At 39.3% G+C, this 26808-nt stretch overlaps 1 protein-coding gene across 1 annotated transcript in view; it reads left to right on the top strand.

Annotated features, from left to right (window-relative positions):
* The window catches only part of LOC124614069 (T-kininogen 2), a 193730-nt gene that overhangs the window by 142571 nt on the left and 24351 nt on the right, over positions 1 to 26808 (top strand). Inside the window, exons 13-16 of the mRNA XM_047142905.1 lie at positions 7629 to 7733; positions 7918 to 8070; positions 14277 to 14381; positions 25024 to 25134. Coding sequence (XP_046998861.1) covers positions 7629 to 7733; positions 7918 to 8070; positions 14277 to 14381; positions 25024 to 25110 — 450 coding nt within the window. The 3' untranslated portion in view covers positions 25111 to 25134. The remainder of the gene's footprint in view (positions 1 to 7628; positions 7734 to 7917; positions 8071 to 14276; positions 14382 to 25023; positions 25135 to 26808) is intronic.

Below are 26808 nucleotides of genomic sequence, written 5' to 3'. Positions count from 1 at the left end.
AAGACCCCTAATCCATTTACACTTATCCATTGACTATGTACATCTACATTCAAACTCTGCAACCACTGTGAAGGGCATAGCAGAGGGTACTTCCATTGAACCAGTTGTTAATGCTTCTTACCATTCCATTTAAGTACAGAGCGCAGGAAGAAAGATTCTGTAATTGCATCTGTGCCTGCTGTAATTAATTTAATCTTGTCCTTATGATCGCAATGTGAGTGATACATAGGGGATTATAGTATATTCCTAGATTCATAATTTTAAGCTGTTTTTTGAATTTTTGTTAGTATCTAGTAGAAGTCAACCTCGGGGAAGATCAGTTTGGATTCCGTAGAAACACTGGAATACGTGAGGCAATACTGGCCTTACGACTTATCTTAGAAGAAAGATTAAGGAAAGGCAAACCTACGTTTCTAGCATTTGTAGACTTAGATAAAAGCTTTTGACAATGTTGACTGGAATACTCTCTTTCAAATTCTAATGGTGGCAGGGGTAAAATACAGGGAGCGAACGGCTATTTACAATTTATACAGAAACCAGATGGCAGTTATAAGAGTCGAGGGACATGAAAGGGAAGCAGTGGTTGGGAAGGTAGTAAGACAGGGTTGTAGCCTCTCCCCGATGTTGTTCAATCTATATATTGAGCAAGCAGTAAAGGAAACAAAAGAAAAATTCGGAGTAGGTATTAAAATTCATGGAGAAGAAATAAAAACTTTGAGGTTCGCCGATGACATTGTAATTCTGTCAGAGACAGCAAAGGACTTGGAAGAGCAGTTGAATGGAATGGACAGTGTCTTGAAAGGAGGATATAAGATGAACATCAACAAAAGCAAAACAAGGATAATGGAATGTAGTCTAATTAAGTCGGGTGATGCTGAGGGAATTAGATTAGGAAATGAGGCACTTAAAGTAGTAAAGGAGTTTTGCTATTTGGGAAGCAAAATAACTGATGATGGTCGAAGTAGAGAGGATATAAAATGTAGGCTGGCAATGGCAAGGAAAGCGTTTCTGAAGAAGAGAAATTTGTTAACATCCAGTATTGATTTAAGTGTCAGGAAGTCATTTCTGAAAGTATTTGTATGGAGTGTAGCCATGTATGGAAGTGAAACATGGACGATAAATAGTTTGGACAAGAAGGGAATAGAAGCTTTCGAAATGTGGTGCTACAGAAGAATGCTGAAGATTAGATGGGTAGATCACATAACTAATGAGGAAGTATTGAATAGGATTGGGGAGAAGAGAAGTTTGTGGCACAACTTGACCAGAAGAAGGGATCGGTTGGTAGGACATGTTCTGAGGCATCAAGGGATCACCAATTTAGTACTGGAGGGCAGCGTGGAGGGTAAAAATCGTAGAGGGAGACCAAGAGATGAATACACTAAGCAGATTCAGAAGGATGTAGGTTGCAGTAGGTACTGGGAGATGAAAAAGCTTGCACAGGATAGAGTAGCATGGAGAGCTGCATCAAACCAGTCTCAGGACTGAAGACCACAACAACAACCACCTTTCTCAGAACAGTTTGTGTCTATCTTAAAGTGTCTGCAGGGTCAGGTTTTTCAGTATCTCTGCAACACTCTCACATGGGTCAAACAAACATGTGACCATTTACACTGCCCTTCCTGTATACATTCAATATTTCCTGATAGTCTTGTTCGGTACGGCTCCCAAACACTTGAGCAATATTCTAGGATGGGTCGCCTGAGTGATTTGGAAGTAATCTCCTGTGTAGACTGGTTGCATTTCTCCAATATTCGGCAAATGAATCAATGTTTGCCACCTGCTTTAGCTATGATTGAGACTATATGATTGTTCCATGTCATAGCTCTATAAAGTATTACATCCAGATATTTACATTAGTTTATAGATTCCAGTTGGGAGTCATTGATACAGTAGTAAGTCATAGGATACTATATTTTTTGTTTTGTGAATTGTACAGTTGTACATTTCTGAAGTTGTCAGCTTTTGCACCACTGTGAAATCTTATTAATGTCTAGCTGAATATTTGTGCAGTGTTTTCCAGACAGTGTGTCACAACAGATAACTGCATCTATTCAATTCAATTCAAAATTCCAGCCAAGATAACATTGTCTAGACACTACTGTGGGTTCTTTGAGTGCTCTGGGAGAAGTTTCATTTTTAACTGCAACAGATGAAATATTAGTTCACTTTATTACATGAATGAGTAGAAAGATTTGCTTAACTTGAGACAGTTGTTTGCCAAGGAGAGCGTAGAATATTTCCAACTGTCATTGACTATGAAAGCATGATTATTGCCGTACAAGAAAACATGGATCTTTTTTACTCAATTTATAATCGTTAGTACCTCCTTCTCAATTTAACGATAATTGCTCTGTGCTGCTTACAAGATCTTAGAGGCAAATGTGAATCCATTTGGATTTCTAAGAGACATCATGGCACCAATGCTGTATTGAGATGCGTCGTTCTCCAGAGTCAAAGGCTTACCGAGGATGAACGTGGTCAAACACGGAGTGAAGCAGAGATGATGTTTCAATGTCTGGAATGCCGACTGACACACCTCAAACCACACAAACTTTCCTTCTTTCTTCTGAAGCTGTTTCAACAAATGACAAAGTGAGCAACCTGTAGATTGAATTTTGTGCAGTAATCTACCTTCCTTAAAAGTGACTGTAACTTCCCAATATTAATATGAAAAGGCAAATTTCCTGTGAGTGCAATATGGTCTGCCATTGGTATGATACTGCTCTTGCGTAACATGGACCACAGGTATTGTACTCTAGGAAAAAAAAACCACATTTCTCAAGCTTGCAATGGAGCACATCGTCTAACAGTCACTGGAAAACCACCTGCAAATTTTGTAAATACTATTGTCTCATGGAGCCAGTAACCCAGAAGTCATTCAAATAGACGATGCAGCACAACTCTGGAGCTTAAGTTACCCAGAATGGCAAATGGTTAACCTGGTATAACCAGAGAGGAATACTCAGTATTAATATCTGTCAACAATTGGCATCCAGTGGCAGCTGCAAGTATGCATCTCTGAGATCAGTTTTGGAGATATACTGACTGCCAGCCAATTTATCCAGCAATTCCTTGCGATGCACTATGGGATAATCTTCTATTTCACTTTGTGCATTGGCCGTGTGCTTGAAATCACCACAAATTCTAACATCACTGTTTGGTTTTTGGGGTGGGGCTAGCCCATTGGCTTGATGACACTGGTGACACCACCCCAAGAATCTGCCATCTGTCGAGTTCTACTTTCACTTCGTCTTCCATAGCAAACTCAATGGGGTGGGTGAGACAGAACTTGGAACTGTTGATGGTTTCAGAGTTATTTGGGCTTCAGATTTGATAGCTCTACCCAGATCCTTACTGAAAAGTTGATTAAATGTCTGCAGCAATGCTTGACATTCAAAAATTGTACAACCTGAGAAATGAAGTTAACTTCATCTACCAATTTGAATCCAGAGCACCAAGTCCAAAAATATTTTCTGTAAACAGTGAATTTACAACCAAAAGTATGATCTGGTGCTCCACGATTTCGACTGGGCCATGACTGGTATCTGTCTGTGCAAGGGAATCAGCTACCTACTGTAAAATACTATGTGGTACTGAGAACACTGAAAGGTGATCAAAATAGCTGAGTCCCCTGTGCCTTATTCAAACTTTGTACAACACCCAGCTATCATCAAGTCTACCATGATGCAGTGCAACTGTGGGCCCACTGACATACATGGGGGCTCGATTGTGAACATGGGAAAGTTGTCCTGTGCCACTGTTCACTATCATTTACTACAAACAGCTGCTAAATGTTGTGGAATACGGCAGGCTTGATAAGGGCCAAAGAAAGGGCATTACCTCCTCTCATGTAGTGACCAGCAATCAGGGCAAGACTGTTGTGCTTGTGAGTGAGAGTCCAGCACTATGGAACAACAGAGCTCTGTGCTGCTGTGAACGGCATGATTGACTGAATGCAGCAGAAACTGACTGCAATCTGGTGTGACCCCTACCTCTGTAGCAGACTGGTGCCAGGACACCAGAGAACCCATTCTGTTACCAAGCTCGACCAACCAACTCGACAACTTGGTTGCTAAAATATGAGTAGTTGCCAATGGGGACCAATCCTGCTGGAGTGACGTGTCACCTGCCACCTGCAAATTGCCCAGAAATGCATTTTGACTACAGAAATTAACTCCTCCAATTATGCAATTTATGCTACATCATCTAATGTTTGATCTGAAAGTGTTGTCACTTTAGTCTGTAACGCTCTGTTTGCCGCCACCTGTAACAGTACATTGCAAGTTAGGAGGGAGCTACATAGGACACGCTGCATTGCTTACACTCAAAATTACACTGAGGTGTCAAAAGTAATGGGATAGCAGTATGCCCATGTACAGATAACAGTAGTATCTTGTACATAAGGTACAAAAGGGCTGTGCACTGATGGAACTGTCATTTGTACTCAGGTGATTTGCGTGAAAAGGTTTCCAACATGATCACATCCACACGACAGGAATTAACAGACTTTGAACATGGAATGCTAGCTGGAGCTACACACACGGTTCATTCCATTTTGGAATTCGTCAGGGAATTCAGTATTCTGTGATCCCCAGTGTCAAGAGTGTGCTGAAAACACCAAATTTCAGGTGTTACGGACAATGCAGTGGCCGACGACCTTCACTTAATGACTGAGAGCATGGCATTTACATAGAGTTGTCAGTGCTAACGGACAAGGAACAATGCATGATATAACTGGAGAAATCAATGTGTAACATATGACGAATGAATCTGTTAGGACAGTGTGGCCAAATTTGGCATTAATGGGCTGTGGCAGCAGACAGCTGATGCAAACGCCTTTGCTAACGGCACGACATTAACTGCAGCACCTCTCCTGGGCTTGTGACAATATCAGTTGGACCATAGACAACTGGAAAAGCATGGCCTGGTCAGGGGAGTCAAAGTTTCAGTTGGTAAGAGCTGATGGTAGGGATGAAGTATGGTGCAGTCTCCAAGAAGCCATGGACCCAAGTTGTCAACAAGGCATTGTGCAAGCTGGTCTTGGCTCCATTATGGTGTGGTCTGTGTTTACATGGAATGGACTGGGTCCTCTGTTCCAACTGAATGGAACTGGTTATGTTCAGCTACTTGGGGATATTTTCAGCCATTCACGAACTTCATGTTCCCAAACAATGATGTCATGTCTCCTCACAACAATTGTTCATGACTGGTCTGAAGAACATTCTGGACGATTCAGATGAATGGTTTGTCCACACAGATCACCCAACAGGAATCCAATCAAAATATTGTGGGACATAATCGAGAGGTCAGTTCATGCACAAAATCTTGCATATGCAACACCTTAGCAATTATGGACAGCTACAGAGGCAGCATGGCTCAGTATTTCTGCAATGGACTTCCAGTGACTTGTTGAGTCCATGCCATGTTGAGTTCCTGCTCTACACCAGGAAAAAGGAGGCCTGAGACAGTATTGGAGCTACCCCATGACTTCCGTCACCCCAGTGTACATCTACATGCTAACCCTTGTAAGTTGGCTATCCACTCCTCATACAACTGGGCGGGACACTTGCGATGTTGATTGAACTGCAAGTGGGCAGCTGCTACATGCATTTGCTGACTGTAGTAGTGCATTAGTAATGTACACAACTCTAAAAATCCTGTTTTTTCATGGTCTGTAAGTGCTCTGTTATTTCTGTACCACCTCTTACAAACTATTGCTAATTGACAGCAACATAATGCTCTGATCCACTGGCTGTGATTCACCTTACCTGGCATTATAGAGTAAATAATTTTCCCACATTTCTGGGATCTCATCAAAACCAGCAAATGGGGCCATTGATGGTGGTTCAGGCTGTGCCGCCTGTATGTGTGTCGCTGGCTATGGGACAGCAAAAGGATGGGTTCCTGCATTTGCTCATGCTGTTGTTGCAACTGTTCTGCTGCTGTTGTTTGAACTGCTCCTCCTGCAGCTGCATTTCTTGCCTCCCACACTCCAAATATGCTGTCAGCGATGGCAACAATATACAACACTAACATCAAGAGCGAGTTCTCATCACCAGCTATTATATCTCCTGTAGCGAGATGATTGCAACCACAAAAAACATTTGAGACAAGCATGAAGTATTATGACATGTGGAGCTCATGAGAAAAATAATGTGTGTACCTAACTAGCAAGATGTGTCCAAAGGCACTATCAGGTCCAAACACAGAACAATATGAGTGTAACAATGCAAAGAATTCACAAAACTTAACTGAGCACATATAAGCCAAGTAAATAAGAATGCGGGCAGTTGTTAACATGCAGCTGGCTTCAGAGTCCATGGTGTCAAACCAAGAATGTTAAGTCTCCAGGGGCACTGCCCAATTTAGGCAATAGATGTGCTGCTTACGGTGGAGTCACGGATCACTCTGACTTTTGATGTTGAACATCTCATCTGATGTACATCAGTTTGGCAAGGACACCAAAGGGGAAGATTTTCAAACAGATTTGGTAGGTTCATTTTATAAAGTGTAAACAGGTGTATTTATATTGATTTACATAAAAATAAAGTAATGCTTTAGGCTCTGTTTCTGATGAGCTAAATCCTATATTTGTTAAAACAAATTTATATAGATACTTCATTTCAATCAGAAACTCCAATTTCCTGGGAAGAAAACCACTAAAATAATATTTTTCACAAAATTTTAAAGCAGTGTCAAAGAAGGGTTAATGAAAATGAAAATTGTAACACTAACTTGATTGCTGTGTTAATCCTTCGGCATGCTCCTTCCAATGGCTGTTGGAAAAACTACAGATAGTGTGGTGCTAGTTATGTTGCCAAATCTGTTCCTATCTTATCAAGTCTACTCTAGCTTTTCTCAAATTCAAAATTTTTTTAATGTCACTTCATATAAGAATGAATAATTGGATGACTTGGACAATATTGTCATTGTTAATGCAAGACTGTTTCACTTGTTTGCCAAGTAATTTGTGGGTGAAGAACATAATAATTTTTTTATAGAAATAGTTCCTGAAATTTATTTGAATCTGTTTCCCTTAATTCTTGGTTTTTATAGATAATTTAAGTGATTTGATTTTGACTGTAGATTTTTAGACTATGTTAGTTTGATTAGTGTTCTTAGCTTTTTAGGGTATTATTGGCTCTTTAAGGGATTTGTTCTATGGTTTTCACGTTCAGTGAGTACAAATATCGTCTGCAAATAAAACTAAATGGGAAGTTATATTTAGGGGTAAGTCACTTACATAAAATAATAGATAAGGAATAGAATATCTGGAACATATTGGCTAGAAGATTAGAGGATGTTTCAAGACATCAAGGAATATTTTCCATTGGAGTAGAGGGAGCCATAAAGGGCAAATACTGGAGCCAAAGACAGAGATTGGAATATATCCAACAAATAATTGAGGACAATGGGTGTAAGTGCTGATCTGAAGTAAAGAGGTTGGCACGAAAGAGGAGGTTGCAGCAGGTAGCATCAAATCAGTTAACAAGAGTGCACCTAAAGTGGGGCTGGAACTTTCCAGTCCAACAAATATTTTCCTGTGCCAAGTGTTACAACTACCCTTGGCTTTCCCTCTGTTGAATATGACTGTTGAAAGTTTTCATTGGTTTTCTTTGTCATTTCAGAATAACCAAGTCTGTGATGTGAAGATATGGGACAGGCCATGGCTAAACAAGCGTGTGATTACGGAAATACAGTGCTCTTCCAAGTTGGACAGAACGAGACGAGCAGTTAGTACTAATTAGTATAAATAAAAGATTACTCTCTTCTTTACTGTTGAAATTATTTCTTTTTGTTTTAGTTGCTCCTAATTACTTTGCAAGCTGTTTACCGATTTAATAGATTATGTCATGATAATTTTATTTCCAGTCTGCACACATTTTACTCTTTTTCATAACAAACCTTAAATTACAGGTACTACCTGATGTCCCTCCAGGAGGTCTCCAAGATGCTGAGATAAATGATAGTGTCAAGAATGCTGCAGCTTTTGCAGTAAGCGAAATTGATAAGCAACAAGATTCAGAGTCCAAGCTGGTCTTGGTTAAGATTGTGAGTGCTCAAACACAGGTAAGAATATTTATTATTAGAAACATTTATTACTATTATGAAGCAATTGCAAGCTGTGTAAGCTCTTTGCAGCTAGTGGAACAATATTTTGCCCAACTAGTGTGAAAGAACGTTGTAAAAACAAACAAGTAATTTTCAAAAATTGAATGTCTACTTATGATCTCATTATGTGGAGAGGTCAGTTACTCCTTTTGGCTCTTAGTTTTTCCGCAATGTCAAGTTCTTGAGCTGTCACATAGTTTCATATTTCTTGGATTTTCAATTCTCCACTTATTGAGTTCTTCCCTGCCCCAAACACATTAAGTATTATTTATCTCTAGAATATAACCGTTTCTTCACTCTTTCTTATAAAATTCTAAAACTCACATGAAAAATAATAATTCATTGTACAAGTGACTTATAGGCAGATATCTTGATTTTTCATAGAGATTCCTGCTGTTTAAGACATTTGACTTGAACATGTGACATATATTACATCTTTTCTATCTGTTTCTGTCAGTGGGTTTTCAGAGGCCCTTCGGCATGGTTTTTGTGCAGTCAAGCATCAGATTTTTAAAACTCATATTTGCTGGAAAATTCATGATGTAACATGATTCAGTAAACGCAAATTCATTGTTTTCGTATGATATGAGAAGAAATAGTGAGGCAAAGTTTTATGTTTGACATTCTTAGTGGCTGTAAGAAATGCTTGTGGGTGAGTGATGTGGGATCCATGTAGGATGACGGATGAATCTATTCAGGGAGGGTTCACACAATAACTCTTCGTATGGTGGCTAAGAGGTTACATTTGAGAGTAGGACAAGGTGTTGTAGCGGTTCCACCTTCTTTTATATCTTCGATTGTTGTCCTCGGTATTGACGTACTGTATTGCTACACTGGTTGAAAAATGGGTTGTATATTCTGTAAATGATGTAGCTGACAGATGCATAGTTGCATTTCACAGTCTATTATTATCACTTTTCGCAACTCCCCGATAATACGCAGTTATTTGGCCAGTGCACTATTGTTATAACTTCCAATAAGCCTCATAATAGTTTTCAGATGAACCTCCAAATACTGCTACTATAGTTAACTGTTGAGCATCTACGAGCAGTAAAAACATAACCACGAAGTTCACAGTTATTGAAGAATAGAAAGGTACCGTACGTATGGAAACAGTCACTGTCATTGTTTTTACACATGGCGTATTGTGTAACACTTATTTCATGGATGCATTGTTATTGATCTAACCAACACAGTTTCCTCGTCTGGAACTCGGCTGTGGACTGACTGTCTCATGGCCAAAAACTGGGCCCTTATATATTATCACAATAATAGCTGCTGAAACTACACATTGATCGAAGTTAAATTTACAGAAATTACAATTAAAACTTAATTCATTAAATTAACTGACTACATCAAAAAATTCCGTCTTATTAACAGTTTCTTTTACTGCAAGGGTTAAGCCGAATTATTTGTGTAAATCATGAAATTGACAAATATAGTTATGTAAACAATACTTTTGACAAAACTGTTAATTGCTTTGGAATTAATGAAGGGCTGGTTTTGCTAACATGTTTTCAACTAGAGACAAATAGATACTTTAAGAATACTAGTGTTTAGTCTTCCAAATGTTTATAACTAGTGCAGAATTTATATTTGTTTATACATCAATAATAGAATTTAAGTTATGAAACAATTACTGATTTCACCCTATAACAAAAGATACTAAGTAGGAATAGTTGAAATAAATTAGAAAATCAATTACATATCTAAAACTAAGCACAAAATTAGATCTGGTGTTATATTCTTTAAAACTAAGAGCCAATCTTTCTCTTTTATGAAAATGCAGATTATATTCACATATGTTCATGGTAATTAGTTGAAATTGAAAAAAAAAAAAATGAATTTAAAGAGGCAGATGGCAAAACAAGAGGAGATTTAAATTTATCCCAGTGTGCTTCGTCACAGTGTGAGAGCTTTGTTAACACAGAGACAGTAATACTAGTGGGATAGTTGACAGTTATTTTGAGGTGTGGTTGAAGATTGCTTCAGCCTGGCACCTGTTTGAGGTTAGCTGAGCTGTGTTCTTATTCCAGAAAGTGAGAGCCAAACACAGATGTAGGCAAAAGATTGGGAATACCATAGTGTATTCTTTTAGATCAAGACATTTTGTCATAAGAAGCTTTATGGACAAATAGCTGATAACCCAGTACTTAGCTATTCATTCCAGTCTTACGCACAGGTGAAATGTCATGGAAACTGATTTCAGTCAGCCTATGACCCTGGAAGTTGTGAATTTAACACTAACATCAGTTGTTTCATTTGTTATTACTCATCACTTCCTTCCTACATTCACTCCCCACTCCAAGTGGTTCTAAAGATCACACACACACACACACACACACACACAACACCACCACCACCACCACCACCACCACCACCACCACCACACACACCCTTCCCCCCCCCTCCCCAAGGTAATAATACACATGAAGCTAGTTTGCTCAAAATTTCTCCAGATATTTCAGAGTTGTGTTTTCTTGCCACCACTTGCCCAGCACAACCACTATCCCCACCCCAAGAAGAGGTATCTCATCCCTGCAATAACTGAGTCTGCATATGTAAGTCATTTTTGTGCCCACTTTGGTATGTAGCCACAGATGATGCAACGAGTAGTTATAGTCTATACACACAAAGAACAGCCCTTAAAGTTGAAGTGGTGTAGCTGCTTCATGTGCCTACCACTGCCGACCATGTAATGTGATTTTGTATATTTCTCTGTGTTACTGCAGCTCAGTAACGTATCACAAGCAACTTTTTGTGTTTGAGAGTTGAAAGCTGGCAACAGTGCTGCCAGCTTTCAGGGCTCTTCTTTCATTCTATGCAGTATAGAGGTTGTGAAGAGGAAGCTGAGTATCATAAGGAATTAGATAAGACGATGTAACGGCAAAATGCCACTTTCCTCCAATACCAAGTTGAGGATCCTTTCTGCCTATGGATATGTCCTATCAAGTGATCCATTATTTTAGTAAAGTTATGCATAGATCTCTTCACTTACCAGTTCACTTCAGTACCTCCTAATTTACTAGCTGATGTACCTATCTAAGCTTCATCATTCTTCTATAGCACTACATTCCAAAAGCTTATATTCTCATCCTTTCCAAACAGCTTATCATTGTTTCATTTGTATACAAGTCCACACTCCAAACAAATATCTTCTGATAAGAGTTCCTAACATTCAAAATGATATTTTAATTTGGCAGATTTCTCTTCTTCAAAAATGCATTTCCTGTCATACCAACCTGTTTTTTATGTCTTTTTTTAATTTTGGCCATTGTTAGATATTTGAAAGCCAAACTGTTTTAGTGTCTCATTTCCTAATTTAATTCTCTCGACATCGCTTGATTTAATGCAACTATACTCTACCTTTGTTTTACTTTTGTTCATAACCTCTTTTCAAGACACTATCCATTCCTTTCTACCAGTATTCTAAGTCCTTTATCAGTTCTCATTAGATTATAATGTCATAGTTTTCACTTCTTCTGGAGCTTTAATCTTCACTCCAAATTTCTTTTTGGTTTCCTTTACTGCTTGCTCAGTGTACAAATTGAATAGTAACTACTGCTTCCTTTCATGTCCTTCGACTAGTACAACTGCAGTCTAGTATTTTAACCCTGTTACCTTCAGAATTTAAAAGTGTATATTCCAGTCAACACTGTCAAAAGCTTCCTCTAATTTGACAAATGCTGCAAACATTGGTTTGCCTTTCTGAAGCATATATTCTAAGATAAGTCACAAGGCTCTTACTGCCTTGCCTGTTCTCACTTTTCTCCAGAACCCAAACTGATCTCTCCTGAGGTTGGCTTCTACTTCTTTTTCCATTCCCCTGCAAATAATTGGTATCAGCATTTTGCAGCCATGACTTACTAAACTGATTGTTTCAAAATATTTATACATATCAGCACCTGACTTCTTTTTATGTAGGATTTTTACATTCAGGTGATTACATGCTTGGAAACTGTATGATCTGACACCAGTTGAAAATAAATAAATAATGTAATGGAATCATAATTGACTACCCCTTTTCCCTGCTGTGATCTGTTTTGTCTTTAGTTTATTTGCCATGTCATGATACCCTGAAATTCAAACATGGATTCTCATGATCCAGGGACCTCGAGGCATCTTTCTGGATTTTATGTCGCTGCTGATCCAGAATTTTGCCTGCTTTCTCTTCCCCATAGCAACTCCGCATTTGTCATTTACATCTTTTGGTCTCTGTAGTGGATAAATATCCTGAAATTTCCAGTCAGTTTTACTTTTCCTAGTTCTGACAATAGTTTTAGAGAAGTTTCAGTTTCTTTACACTGACTACAAATAACTTATTGTCAAAGTTACAGTTTGGATTTCTAAAGTGTTATGGTATTGAGAACACTATTTACAAATACAGTGAGAGTGTATGTAATATATCATACAAACTACACACTACTGGTAGACTCTGTAAGCTCTCAGATGTGTGTGATTACATAAATCATAACATCTTTTCAAGTAAATCAGAATATTATGGCATCATATGAAATAATATGAGATGGTTAAAATCATATCTGTGTAACAGGTAACAAAGGGTGTCAGTAAGAAAGACTCTTGTATTAAGCTTATTAAGCTCTCATGTATTACTGACCTGGGATCTAATTACATATGATGTCCCACTTTCTCTTGTATTTATTAAAGGCCTTTCAACAGAAACATTACCAGATGCTAAATTTCTTGTATTTACAGATGATATGAATATTGCAATAAATAGCAAATATAACACTGTTTTAGAAAGAGCTGCTAATAAAATTTCTTTAACATTATGAAGTCTTTTCCAGCCAATTCCATGGTCTTTTAACTTTGGACGAAGAACCCACTATATCCACTATGCAACAAGAATGAGATTTCAATACAACATATATGTAAAATGAGAATATAAAGGCAGGACAGGTCAAAAGATTATTTGGTTTTGCTATTAAAACTTCATTAGAGATGAGCGTATAATAGATATGGTGAAACATCGAAGCAGATCTTTCTTTAGAATATGAATTCATTTGACAATGCCATACAGTATCTTTTTTGGGTAAACATATCAAGCCGAGCTAATGCTACAAAAGTATGTGACACTAATTATTATTGGTGTGACATCTTGGAGGAGGATATACTGACTACTGTTTTTCAGTATATTCACTCTTTCTTGAAATTTATGATTATTAATAGATCTCTCTTTCAAACCAGCAGCTCAGTTAACAGAATTAATACCAGGAATAAGACCCATCTTCACAAGGAATTAAAGTCTCTCAGCTTGGTTAAAAAAGCTGTCCTTATTCAGAAATGTACATTTTCAATAGTCTGCAGCAACTGTAAAGGTACAGTTTTAGGAGAAGATTTATTGATGACAAGCTCCTCATACTCCATTGATGAATTCCTTAGCAGAACCAGTTATGTGCTTACTATTAACTGTATCGTATATAGTGTGACTGCCATCTAATAAATGATTTAGGCACAGGTTCAGTCCAGTAATGTGATCTGTGGAAGTAAGTCTGCACACTGTTTTTGCTGATGCTTGGCTACAGTAGCCTAGGAATTATTTAATGGAATTGTGTGTGTGTGTGTGTGTGTGTGTAGGGGGGGGGGGGGGCTTCTTCCACATCCTTGGCAATCATCTTCCTTAGGATATCTAGACTAAATATTAACATGTTTTTTTTTTTAACATTTATTATATATTTTTGTTTTCCTACATGTTCCACTTTGAGGGTCTCCTCATTGTGGGTCTGCAGAATGAATAGTTGTAGTCTGTTTCCTTCCTCTGTTTCCTGTCTGCCCTGCTTGAATTTCTAGCCATCAGAATGTTTTAAAGTACTTTCCCCAATCTTCCGTGTGGGTCACCCATTTTGCATACATTCCTTTTCCATAAGTCTGAAAGTAACTGCTTCTCTTCCATCCCACCCCAGTTTGCAATATGTGCAAGCATATTTCTATTACTGTACAATCTCTTATATGCCCACAAAATTATTTAATCAGAAACATTGTCAAGTTAAATTTTGGACATCAACTGCTTTTACAGGTGGTGCCAGTGTCATTAACAGACTTTTGATCTCTCTCAGCACAATCACAAACTGCTGACTACTGTGTGAAAATTTTTGATATTACTCAGCAATGCTTATGTAATTAAAAATTATTTGTATTTCCAGGTTGTTGCAGGAAGGTTATATAATTTTGAACTAGAAATTGGACAGAGCAACTGTACCAAAGGAAACGATGTTGCCACTGCACAGTGTACGGTGCAGGATAAATCGGTAAGCCAACTCTAAACTGATGCTATTCAAATACAGGCCACTATTTTGAAGTGTTTTATAGTGATGGGGCTCACCTTTTAGAATGAGTATTGTAGAAAATAACAACAGTGTTGGAAAAAACAGATTGCTACTCACTGTAAAGAAAACACGTCAAGCTGCAGACAGGCACAATTAATTAAGACACTTACATAAGGTTCCCTACCTCTGTTTCCTGTATGCCCTGTGTGAATTCCTAGCCCTGAGACTTTTTAATGGTATTCTTCCCCCATATTCCGTGTGGGCCACCCATGCTGTGTACAGTTCTTTTGTAGAAAATAAGTCATGAAACGAGTGCATAGTAGAGTGACCTGGCCACTGCACAGCCATATTTAGTTGAGCACAAATACCGATACTGAATTCAGGATGTAGTAGCCCGCAATGTGCGTGTCTGCTGTCATCACAACATTATCAGATCATTGTACAGGCAAGTGTGGACTGTGGTGGAATGAGGTGTCACCTTGCAATGAGGGGCAGAAAAGTAGTACTGTTTGAAGATTATAGTGCAGTTTGAGCAGGGAGTGATAGCAGCTTTTGAGTTAAGGGGGACAATGATCCATTAGTAATAAGGGAAAGTGGGTCATGGCAAGGGCTTAGAATTCATTAAGTCACTCCAAACCCCCCGCCTCCCACCCCATTCTTCCCCCACATACACAAAAATTTACTCTAGTTATGTGTAGACTAAAATTTCCATGCTGAGACAGCTGATTACAGTCTGGGCTGAAAAGTTCTCCCCATTGGCTCCAGGAAGGCGTTGTGTAGTACTTCAGTTAGTTTTGCCTCTGGGTTGCAACAGATTGTAATTCAGTTCTAGCCATGAGCTGGTGTCACCTGTAGGCAACTATTATGAGCCATCTGTGTAATAATGGGAAAACATTATGACATTTTAAAGTCACCATAGCCTGTCATAGATGAACAAGAGTTTCCTGCCCCAAACTAATGACGCATGTGTCACTGAAAGTAGCAATGATCCTTTTAGGCCACTGTTTGCACTAATTGGGGAGTAGTCTGCTTTATGCCAGTTGGATTAACAGATGCACAGGGTGTATACGACCCGGGACAACTGGGAGATCTGGGAAAAACCCGGGAATTTTTCCAACTGGGAGAAAACTGGGAAAAACCCGGGAATTTTTCAGAATTCCGGGAATTTTCCATTGTTTTAGTTTTCAGTTAAAGTATTGCAATTTTGACTGGTAAGAACCGATACTCTAACAAAGGATATTACTGTATCCTGCAGAATAATACTTCAACAATAAAACATAAACGAGAGAAAAAAACGAAAATAACTTAAATTGTGAAGGAAATGCGTTATATACAACGACGACACACAGTGCTCATGCAAGCATCTGCCAACAACAAAATGTGTCAAAGGCTTTAGGAAGACTATGCAGTGCTACATAACAACAAATTGCCTCCGATGAGTGTGAGTCACAACTGTTTAAATTATATTCGTTTTAGCAGATTCAAGCAGGCTCTTGCGCATGTGCAGTTGAGTCGTGTTTGTGTAGTAGATTCTCCCGCTTCTGGCTACAGGAATGTGGCTGTTGGCTGTGCAAGCAGCTAGATGCTACCGGGAAAATTCATATTCCTGAGCAAAAAAACTTGTTTCACAAAGTGCCTAGTATCCAGCGCGTGTTTGTCTATCGATTATTCATATGATATCAATATAATAGAGGGAAACATTCCACGTGGGAACAATAATATATAAAAACAAAGATGAGGTGACTTACCGAACGAAGGCGCTGGCAGGTCGATAGACACACAAACAAACACAAACATACACACAAAATTCAAGCTTTCGCAACAAACTGTTGCCTCATCAGGAAAGAGGGAAGGAGAGGGGAAGACGAAAGGAAGTGGGTTTTAAGGGAGAGGGTAAGGAGTCATTCCAATCCCGGGAGCGGAAAGACTTACCTTAGGGGGAAAAAAGGACAGGTATACACTCGCGCGCGCGCGCACACATATCCATCCACACATACAGACACAAGCAGACATATATAAAGACCAATGTCTGCTTGTGTCTGTATGTGTGGATGGATATGTGTGTGTGTGCGAGTGTATACCTGTCCTTTTTTCCCCCTAAGGTAAGTCTTTCCGCTCCCGGGATTGGAATGACTCCTTACCCTCTCCCTTAAAACCCATTTCCTTTCGTCTTTCCCTCTCCTTCCCTCTTTCCTGATGAGGCAACAGTTTGTTGCGAAAGCTTGAATTTTGTGTGTATGTTTGTGTTTGTTTGTTTGTGTGTCTATCGACCTGCCAGCGCCTTCGTTCGGTAAGTCACCTCATCTTTGTTTTTATATATGATTATTCATATGATTTTGAAACTCTTCCCTGTTGGTTTTTGAACATTTTTGAACACATTTCAACTTGATTTCTGAATAATCGTAAGTTGATTTTTGAATGTGTGCATAGTGTATGTGATGTCTCTGTCAGGAGAATCCTCGTCGCATCTAGAAATAAACTTTCCACTGACAAAAGGGGATGGGGCTATACGAGCTGAGCAGTGTAAAGCCGAATGGATGAATGCCAATCACTGTCTGATTATGTGATTGATTGCGTTGTTGCAGTTACTAGTGAAATCCGTAGATTCAGGCTACTGACTGACAGGAATAACAAGTGATAAAGATTACATATTATCTTCTCAGTGTATCCAAGAAAATGAAATTTTAACAGAAAATTTTTGGCCAGATCGCTACACTAGTAAGGACCAGTTGTACAGTCCCCGGCTGGCAGCCACTTAATTTATATTCTGGAAGTAACGCAGAAAACATGTTGTACGGACACGTAATAATGCCTAACTGGAAATAGTCACGGGATAACTAAACCTGTGATTCGGGCAGGGTTATTGAAGTTAATCGGCGAACAAATTTTGACGATGACAGGAATAGCTACAGAATTGATGATGACAAGATTGTTTGTTAGAACGAGGAAGGAGAAGAAACAGGAACATCACACAAATTATGGAAGAATAAGACAATTCCAAATTTATATAAAAATTACGTAATACTACTTTTCGATCTCATGCTTGAGAAACTGGTACGTATGAATGAAATGTCAAACTATTTCGTAACATAAAGCTTCTTGCTTGTAGTAGGCCAAATGGGCATTTGATATTGGTACTTCGTGGATTATATTCTGTCTTGTTATAAAATTGGCCAATTGTGCCAAAACAGTCTCATTTATTTGGTGTGTGTTACAAAACTGCTGCAATATTAGAAAGGCCTATTTTGTTTTATCTGGCAGGCAGTGACAAAATAGACGTAATCAGATCGAGAAACCACGCTAGTCTTGGGTATTATTTGTGTTAACAGCTTTTTCACTATTAGATAGTGACATTTCGATTTTTCATGCAGTAAAACGTTTGACAAACTTTGATGAGGTAATAGATTCTTTCACAGAAAGGAAAACACGCCATGTAAAGCTGTAGCAAGATTAGAGAGAAAAAAATGCTAGGTGCTAAGGATTGGAGATATGTGTAATTTCTTGCTTATCTCTTGTCTTTATTGGTTTTATGTATCCAGTATTTAATTTTATGTCACAAAAAACAGCAAGTTATAAGCTAATAGGCAATAAAGAGTGCGAATTTACTGAAGAGTTCTTGTTCTCCCGATTACAAATAATTCCATCCGCTATTAATTCCGCGATTTTTTTTAAGACTGGCAAGTTGCCAAACCGGCTGACTGGGAGCAGAAGAGGCACCACAGGACATTCCAATTTTCACTGTCCTGAATATACTCTGGTGGCATCCATTACAAAGTATTTACGATTCAATTACACAGAGCGAAATACAGTGATGTGCGGTAGATGAATGGTTTATGAAGAGTCGTGGCAATGCACTTTCATTTCTTCGAACACATATGTTTTATGTTTTAGACTTTTCAGAGAGGCGTGTACTATAAGATGAATATATTTTTGAAAATTCTATTTTTTTAGTATTGACCCGGTTCGCAAATATCGTAGATTCAGGGCTGATGCACAGAGCAATCTGAGTTATAGTGGGTAGCCTCCACGTGACCCGTGTTTACGTTTAGTGATTTTGCTGTTTCCATTTCGTTTTCTGTCACATCAAATGAAAACAAAATGGATATCTGTGACCAGGAGCTATCAAGTGAATTATAATACATTCACATAATTACGGAATGCAAAAATATGTTAATAGTTCCAGATTTTATTTTATTTCCACCTTTCTGACAGTCAAGCATTAATCGCCTTGCGGAATAATGAAGTTATTTTTGTTTGTTTGCTAAAGAAATTTGACTTTCATTAACCTTTTCCGCAGGGACAGTCTATGTATTTTAAACTAAATGTTTAATTCCACAGTACTGGCTAGTTTCAACTGTTCGCTGCATTTCAAGTGCACGTTTTCATCTTCTAGCACGTATGGCATTATGACATAATAAAGAACCAAACACGATATAATACAGTACAGGTGTTCCAAGATAATTTACATCCCGAAAACCACACGGAAAAGCTTAATATCAGGTCGAGGTCTACATTGGGAATCTGGACATATGAACATGCACTTTAAATGTGCACATTTTAGTATAGTTCTCGAAATTCCGTTTCTCGTGGAGTATCCTCTGATGTCATGTTTCTTTTATGACATAATGTATGATGTTTCAAAGTTTTACACATATGTACATACAGGCTTCCTATGTCGTGATAGCTGAGCAAGCGCGGTGTCGCCTGTTATCTGCACTCTCTGGCAACTGCTGAAACGAACCTATTTCTAACAGGTCACGGGAAAATATTGTCAATGATGGTTTGAAAAGTGTTACTTTCAAAGTAAATATCCTTTTACGTAAGTTGAACTATGTGCGAGAATGTATGATGAATTTATTAAATCACAGAGCATTTGACTCTCGTTTAAAAATCAACACTTTGATGATGAGCCATTTAGAAGAATTTCGAACCCTGAAGATCAGACATTTGTCATTATTAAAAATTTTACTTGCATATTTGTGATATATATCTTAAAGTGTAACATGCACAAAAAAGATCAACACTATATGCGAAAGCTTAGCTTCTCTCGCAGCTTATTAACCTTAGAGACCAATATAATATGTGAAAGCTTTGCTTTTCGTATAGCAACATCATGTATATTAATTTAAACTATTAACTTTCCCTGTTTGTGTGTTCATGCTATTTAACAGTGATGTTGCTGTTGGCTGACTACATCACATGTCCTATGCTGTGAATATCTGCTGTCATCGGCTGGTGGGATCATGTGACATGAGCTATGAGTGGCTTACAAAAGCGCATCGCAATCTCGATTTCAGTGATTCGGAAAGTAGCATGTGGTGTTTGGTGGAATTCCAATGTATACGTTTGTAATATGAAAATATGCTGTGTACATGTTGCTGCACATCAAAGATATTTCTAAAACGTGTCTTTTTTCTCTGAGTTTCGTTTTCTAAACTGCCAGGAAATTCTATGCCTGTGGATAAAACCATAACCATTCAAAGGATTGATAAGGGAAAATATACTGTCACTTAACATGGTAAGAGCGTGTTTTCACCTGGGAGAAAGTGTATTTTTAACCAGGAAATCTGGGGAAAATCTGGGAACTTTCTTTGTTTCCTTGTCTGAATTGCAGCAGCATGTATAGATACCCTGTGACACACAAAATGAGTCCAGATTTCACATACATAACATCGTTGAAGAAACAATGCTGCATAACTGAATGTCACTTTGACCCATAAAGGTGAAAGTGCATGCAAGCACGTCACCTGGTTTTTGCTTGTTATATACCTCTCCATGTTAGAAAACAGTTCTTGTCATGGCTTCAATTGATGGAACTGGACAGCATTTCACAACATAATGTTCTCACTGAGAAAGAAATTTTTGTCACTTTAAACTAGAATATGAAAGTGTTGATATGTTTCTGAGTGTGGCTGACAACTGCAAGCCACTGCATTAACTGTCAATCTTCTGTAGGCACTTCTGAATTTTCCTACAGTATTCTGGTGTTGCAACCTTACTATAGGCAAAAGCATTGTCTACCAAAAGCCTTACAAAACTTCCAGTGCTCCAGTAAAGCAGTATTTCATTCTTTTGAGTAATGTGGAATCTACCCACTTTCTATTTTTATTGTGTTTTGGCTTATACAACATTACTTTATCTTTATTTCCCCTGTAAAAAACTGAAATTGGTCATTCCTACCCTAACAGCAAGTGAGTTGAGTGAAGCATGACAGCTGACCAATCCTGGAAAACTGGAAAAATCAGTTGCATGGTATTGTTTCTTCACAAGTGAATATTTAAACGTGCTTGATACTGGGGTAGTCAAACTAGTTTCATGTTGTATGATTTGAATGCAGTCGATTTTCTTGAAATTATGCGATAAATACAACACATGGTAACTGAAGTCAACTCATTCGTTGTCTTGAGCAATGTAACTGCTGTATGCTGGGCTTGGCATGGTGTGTTCTGCATAAATAGGTGAGGCAGGAGAGTTTGGAACCTTCCAGAAGAAGGCTGAAATGATGCATTTGTGAGCAGGTGAGTTGTGGAGCATCTGTCAGCTCCAGTCCACTGTGCAATGAAGTGCTTTCAGATAGCTTGAGGGACCACTTCCCTACGAGTATTGTGCATCCACTTTTTGTTTCACTCATTGTCCAATATGGATCTCATGCTCTACTAAGTGTGTACCCCTGATCATTGTTAAAATTATTATGATTTAGTGTAAGCATGGCTGTCTCTTTTATAATTGAATATCCAAATGAAGATGTATGGGAAAAACCTCTCATCTTTTCAGATAGTATTTTATGCCCATCTCCTACACAGTGTTCAGCCTTGGACAACTTTTCCAGCACACTGTGATTCAGGGGGCATGCATGCTCATCTCTACTAAAGATGATATCAGGGACATCTGTCTGAACTTAGTTTATTGTAAACTATTCAGCTCAGATAATGAGAATACTTATTTATTCAAAGAAGTTAATTAGGCTTCCTGACAAAAAAAGTGAAGCAGGTGGTAGGAGAGGAGGAAATGAAATGAAATGAAACTTCGTAAGCTGAGAGGCTGTATGATGTTAAGGCAGTTATTACAAAATCTAGTCCAATTTACAATGATCTTTGGAGTATGAGCCCACTTTTCAATATGCTGCATACCCTCTGGCCTAGATGTGTGCATTGATTCAGTTTGGAAGGGTGTCATAAAGCCATTGTATCTCCTCCTGAGCCAGGTGACCCACAGCTGTAGTGACTGGTCCTTGATATTCGGGAAACTGCTGTTGGGATGAAATTGATGCTCACTCTGGTTGCACACGTCATACTGGGGACAGATCTTGAGATCTTGCTGACCATGGGAGCACACAACATCACACTGACAATGCTTAGAGACATGACTACGAAGTCTTTCGCGATGGAGTCCTTGCATAAAAAGTTCTCGGTTTATTTGCCACATCAAATTTGGACAACATCCCAAGCTTTTTATGACTACCTCAGTCATCTTCGTCAGGGGTAAAACTGACTGTCGTGGACCGGTGAGTCTTCTGCTTTTATAAGCAGTGGATGGCTTCTCATTGGCTGGATGACGTCACGGTGAAAATGGCGCGTACTGAGGTGGCGGCCTCTATATCCATAGATTTTCTTTGCATGCTTTATCCAGCGTTGCTTGCAGCACCATCCATCGCAACAGGCGGAGAAGTGCGAGTAATGTGAGAAGTCTCCCTCTACGCTCTTTCTTTATCAATTGCTCATTTCCATGCATTGCTGAGTGCATAACCGGAGTCTCTGTTGAAATTATTTTCACAGAGTCTAATTTCAACTGCTTCCCTGATGACAGAGTCCCAATAGTTTGAAGCATGAGCAAGTACTCTTGTTTCATCGAATAAAATCTTATGTTTATTTAACAAACTGTGCTCAGCCACCGCTGATTTTTCTAGATACCTGTTTTTCAGGTGATGCTGATATTCCACACAGTGATCGGCAACAGTTCTTATAGACTGGCCCACATAATTTTTGCCACACTCGGAAGGAATGCTGTAAATTCCCGGTACTCTCAGGCCGAGATTATCTTCCACGGGTCGCAACATCTCCTTAAGCTTCCTGGGTGGCCGGAAGACTGGTCTGATTCCCTGCCGGCTCAGGACTCTGCCGATCTTGCTGGTTGTTGCACCGCAGAATGGTAGCCGTGCGATGTGTTGGTCCTCTTCATCTGTTCGAACAGCAATCTTCCCAGGTTTCTTCGCCAGAGTACATCTGGTATCACGATCGGAATATCCATTTTTTCTGAATACCGTTGTCAGATGGTTAATCTCGGAGCTGAGACGATCCTTGTTCGAAATAGTCCTTGCTCTGTGTACCAAGGTATTCAGCACAGCTCTCTTCTGAGCTGGGTGGTGAAAACTACGCGCATTTAGATATAAATCTGTATGCGTCGTTTTTCTGTACACAGAATGTCTGAGACGTCCGTCTGATTTTCACTCCACCAACACATCTAAGAAGGGTAACTTCCCATCCTTCTCCACCGTCACTGTAAATCGTATGTTCTGATGTATACCATTCAAATGATCAACAAACTGCTGCAGTGCCTCATAGCCATGTGGCCAGATTAAAAATGTATCGTCAACATACCTGAAGAAGCAGGATGGACGTAAGGGAGCACTGTTCAACGCTCGTTCTTCGAAATCCTCCATGAAGAAGTTAGCTATGGCTGGTGACAGTGGCGAACCCATGGCTGTTCCGTCAGTCATTTCATAATATTTTCCACCATACAAAAAATAGGTGGTCGCCAAAGTGTGTCGAAATAACTTCAGTATTTCAGGAGAGAAATGAGCACCCATCCACCGGTACCTTTGTAAACAAAGAGACCACATCTAGGTTGTTCATGATGTCATTCGGACCTATCCTCATCTGCTTTATGATGTCAACAAACATTTTTGAGTTATTAATATGATGGCTACAGTGGCCAACTATTCGTGCTAATAATTTGGTTAAGTATTTTGCCAACCGATATGTAGGAGGTCCAATAGCACTAACAATAGGTCTCAACGGGACCCCATCCTTATGGACTTCAGGTAGACCATATAACCTGGGTGGCCTTGGTGCTCTTGGTCGTAGATTCTTGACTAGTTCTTCTGGGAGGCCAGAGTTCTTCAGTAGCTCTCCTGTCTTCCTGCTAAGTGCTGCTGTAGGATCCCATTTAAGAATCCGGTATGTGGCATCTTCCAATAATAGGGCCACTTTCTTATGATAATCGGTAACTTTGAGGATAACTGTGGCATTCCCTTTGTCGGCTGGTAGTACAACTAACTCTTCATCCTTGCCCAATGGTTTCAATGCCAGTTTCTCCACTCTGCTTACATTGGACTTAGGAGGCTTGGCTGTTGCTAAAATCCGACTAGTTGCAAGCCTTACCTCATCTGATGCCTCTTCAGGAAGGTGCCGAACCGCTTGTTCTACTCCTTAGAGACATTTGCCATATGTGGATGTGAACTGTCCCCTTGAAAAATGGCACTGTGAGGCTGTCACCTGACAGGTAATGCACGAGGGCATGGAACATCCATGATGTACTGTTGCGCTATCGGAGTTCCCTTAATCACTACCAGCTGTGATATGAAGTCATACCTGATGGCGCCTCTCTGCATGATGACATGAGTAACACTGCGGTGTCTCTCCCAATCACTGGAAGAATGGGATTTGTCTCTAGGTCACTGACGTATTTGCTGATGGTAGTCATCCAGAGCAGTGTAAAACCACAATTCATCATTAAACAGAATGCAGCGTCATTTATCAGCAGTCCAGGCTTCCTGGTCATGGCAACATTTCAAATACAACCATTTGTGTTGTGATGTTTATGGCAGCCTATACATAGGACAGTAAATCCCTAGTCAGGCTGACCAATGGTATACGATGATGCAGAATTTAGCAGGAAGTAAATTAATTGTTCTCAGTCGTAAATACAGATGTGAAGAGGCTGTGATCTTCTAGGTGCACAGTATGTCTGTCCTCCTAAGTGGTGGTTGGATGTGGTTGGCCAGAAACTAGACAATGACTATTCCTGTCCTCAAGTTCCAGTACTGTGCAGCATTTGGTCACAGGCCAGTGTCATACCCAAATGCCCCACAAATCTGGATATTGCTTGATTAGATCAGCCAGCCTAATGGAAATCCACAATGAGGGCCCTTTCAGACTTTGTTAGGGACTGTTAAAGCTCTCTGATACAAGTACACAACATCTCCATGTCCTCTTCAGTGATCACTTATCATAGGAGTCTGTTTATGCTCATTATATACCCTGCTGACCTGGTAACAACACTAAATGTGGACAACACTAACGCAGTGTAGTGGTCATTCTACTTGTCGCAGAATATTGAAACTTCATTCATTTCCGTTCCCTCTGATGGTGTATATGTTTACAATGTTATATGAACATGTGACCATGTCTTCTGTGGGCTAATTTTTTATGTTAGGTAGAATATTCGTTCAGATAATGATGCATAACTTTTTACAGAGCAAACACAGTGAGCACACAAAATTTATATTGCTAAGGAATTGTAAAACTTCTGTGACACAAGCACAGAAGTGTGATTTGTAGTAGCACTTGTAATATGCCCACTGACACTAACAACAGCTTTTCATTACCTGTACTTATTGTTTCAGAAAAACCAGATCTGCAGTGTGCAAGTATATGAAGTGCTATGGGAAAACAGAATTGAGGCATCAAACATAAAGTGTGTTCCAAAGTAAGAAAGCCAGAAGAAGAAATCATAGGTGAGTGCTGAACTCCATTATGAACTTTTCGACTCTGTAAGTGCAGAACAGGAATCAGTGATCACAAGGCCATTGCAGCATCCCTGAATATGGAAGTTAATAGGAATATAAAAAAAGGGAGGAAGGTTTATATGTTTAGCAAGAGTAATAGAAGGCAGATTTCAGACTACCTAACAGATCAAAACGAAAATTTCTATTCCAATACTGACAATGTTGAGTGTTTATGGAAAAAGTTCAAGGCAATCGTAAAATGCGTTTCAGACAGGTACGTGCCGAGTAAAACTGTGAGGGACGGGAAAAACCCACCGTGGTTCAACAGCAAAGTTAGGAAACTACTACAAAAGCAAAGAGAGCTTCACTCCAAGTGTAAACGCAGCCAAAACCTCTCAGACAAACAGAAGCTAAACAATGTCAAAGTTAGCGTAAGGAGGGCTATGCGTGAAGCGTTCAGTGAATTCGAAAGTAAAATTCTATGTACCGACTTGACAGAAAACCCTAGGAAGTTCTGGTCTTACGTTAAATCAGTAAGTGGCTCGAAACAGCATATCTAGACACTCCAGGATGATGATGGCATTGAAACAGAGGGTGTCACGCGTTAAGCTGAAATACTAAACACCTTTTTCCAAAGCTGTTTCACAGAGGAAGACCGCACTGCAGTTCCTTCTCTAAATCCTCGCACAAACGAAAAAATGGCTGACATCGAAATAAGCGTCCAAGGAATAGAAAAGCAACTGGAATCGCTCAACAGAGGAAAGTCCACTGGACCTGACGGGATACCAATTTGGTTCTACACAGAGTACACGAAAGAACTTCCCCCTCTTCTAACAGCCGTGTACCGCAAGTCTCTAGAGGAACGGAAGGTTCCAAATGATTGGAAAAGAGCACAGGTAGTCCCAGTCTTCAAGAAGGGTCGTCGAGCAGATGCGCAAAACTATAGACCTATATCTCTGACATCAATCTGTTGTAGAATTTTAGAACATTTTTTTTGCTCGCGTATCATGTCGTTTTTGGAAACCCAGAATCTACTATGTATGAACCAACATGGATTCCGGAAACACCGATCGTGTGAGACGCAACTCGCTTTATTTGTTCATGAGACCCAGAAAATATTAGATACAGGCTCCCAGGTAGATGCTATTTTCCTTTACTTCCGGAAGGCTTTCGATATAGTTCCGCACTGTCGCCTGATAAAAAAGTAAGAGCCTACGGAATATCAGACCAGCTGTGTGGCTGGATTGAAGAGTTTTTAGCAAACAGAACACAGCATGTTGTTATCAATGGGGAGACGTGTACAGACGTTAAAGTAACCTCTGGCATGCCACAGGAGAATGTTATGGGACCATTGCTTTTCACAATATATATAAATGACCTAGTAGATAGTGTCGGAAGTTCCATGCGGCTTTTCGTGGATGATGCTGTGGTATATAGAGAAGTTGCAGCATTAGAAAATTGTAGCGAAATGCAGGAAGATCTGCAGCGGATAGGCACTTGGTGCAGGGAGTGGCAACTGACCCTTAACAAAGACAAATGTAATGTATTGCGAATACATAGAAAGAAGGATCCTTTATTGTATGATTATATGATATCGGAACAAACACTGGTAGCAGTTACTTCTGTAAAATATCTGGTAGTATGCGTGCGGAACGATTTGAAGTGGAATGATCATATAAAATT

The sequence above is a fragment of the Schistocerca americana genome, chromosome 4 (genome assembly GCF_021461395.2).
Source record: "Schistocerca americana isolate TAMUIC-IGC-003095 chromosome 4, iqSchAmer2.1, whole genome shotgun sequence".
NCBI lineage: Eukaryota > Metazoa > Arthropoda > Insecta > Orthoptera > Acrididae > Schistocerca > Schistocerca americana.
Note: the sequence above shows the minus strand (reverse complement) of the source record. Positions and strands in the feature narration are given on the sequence as shown.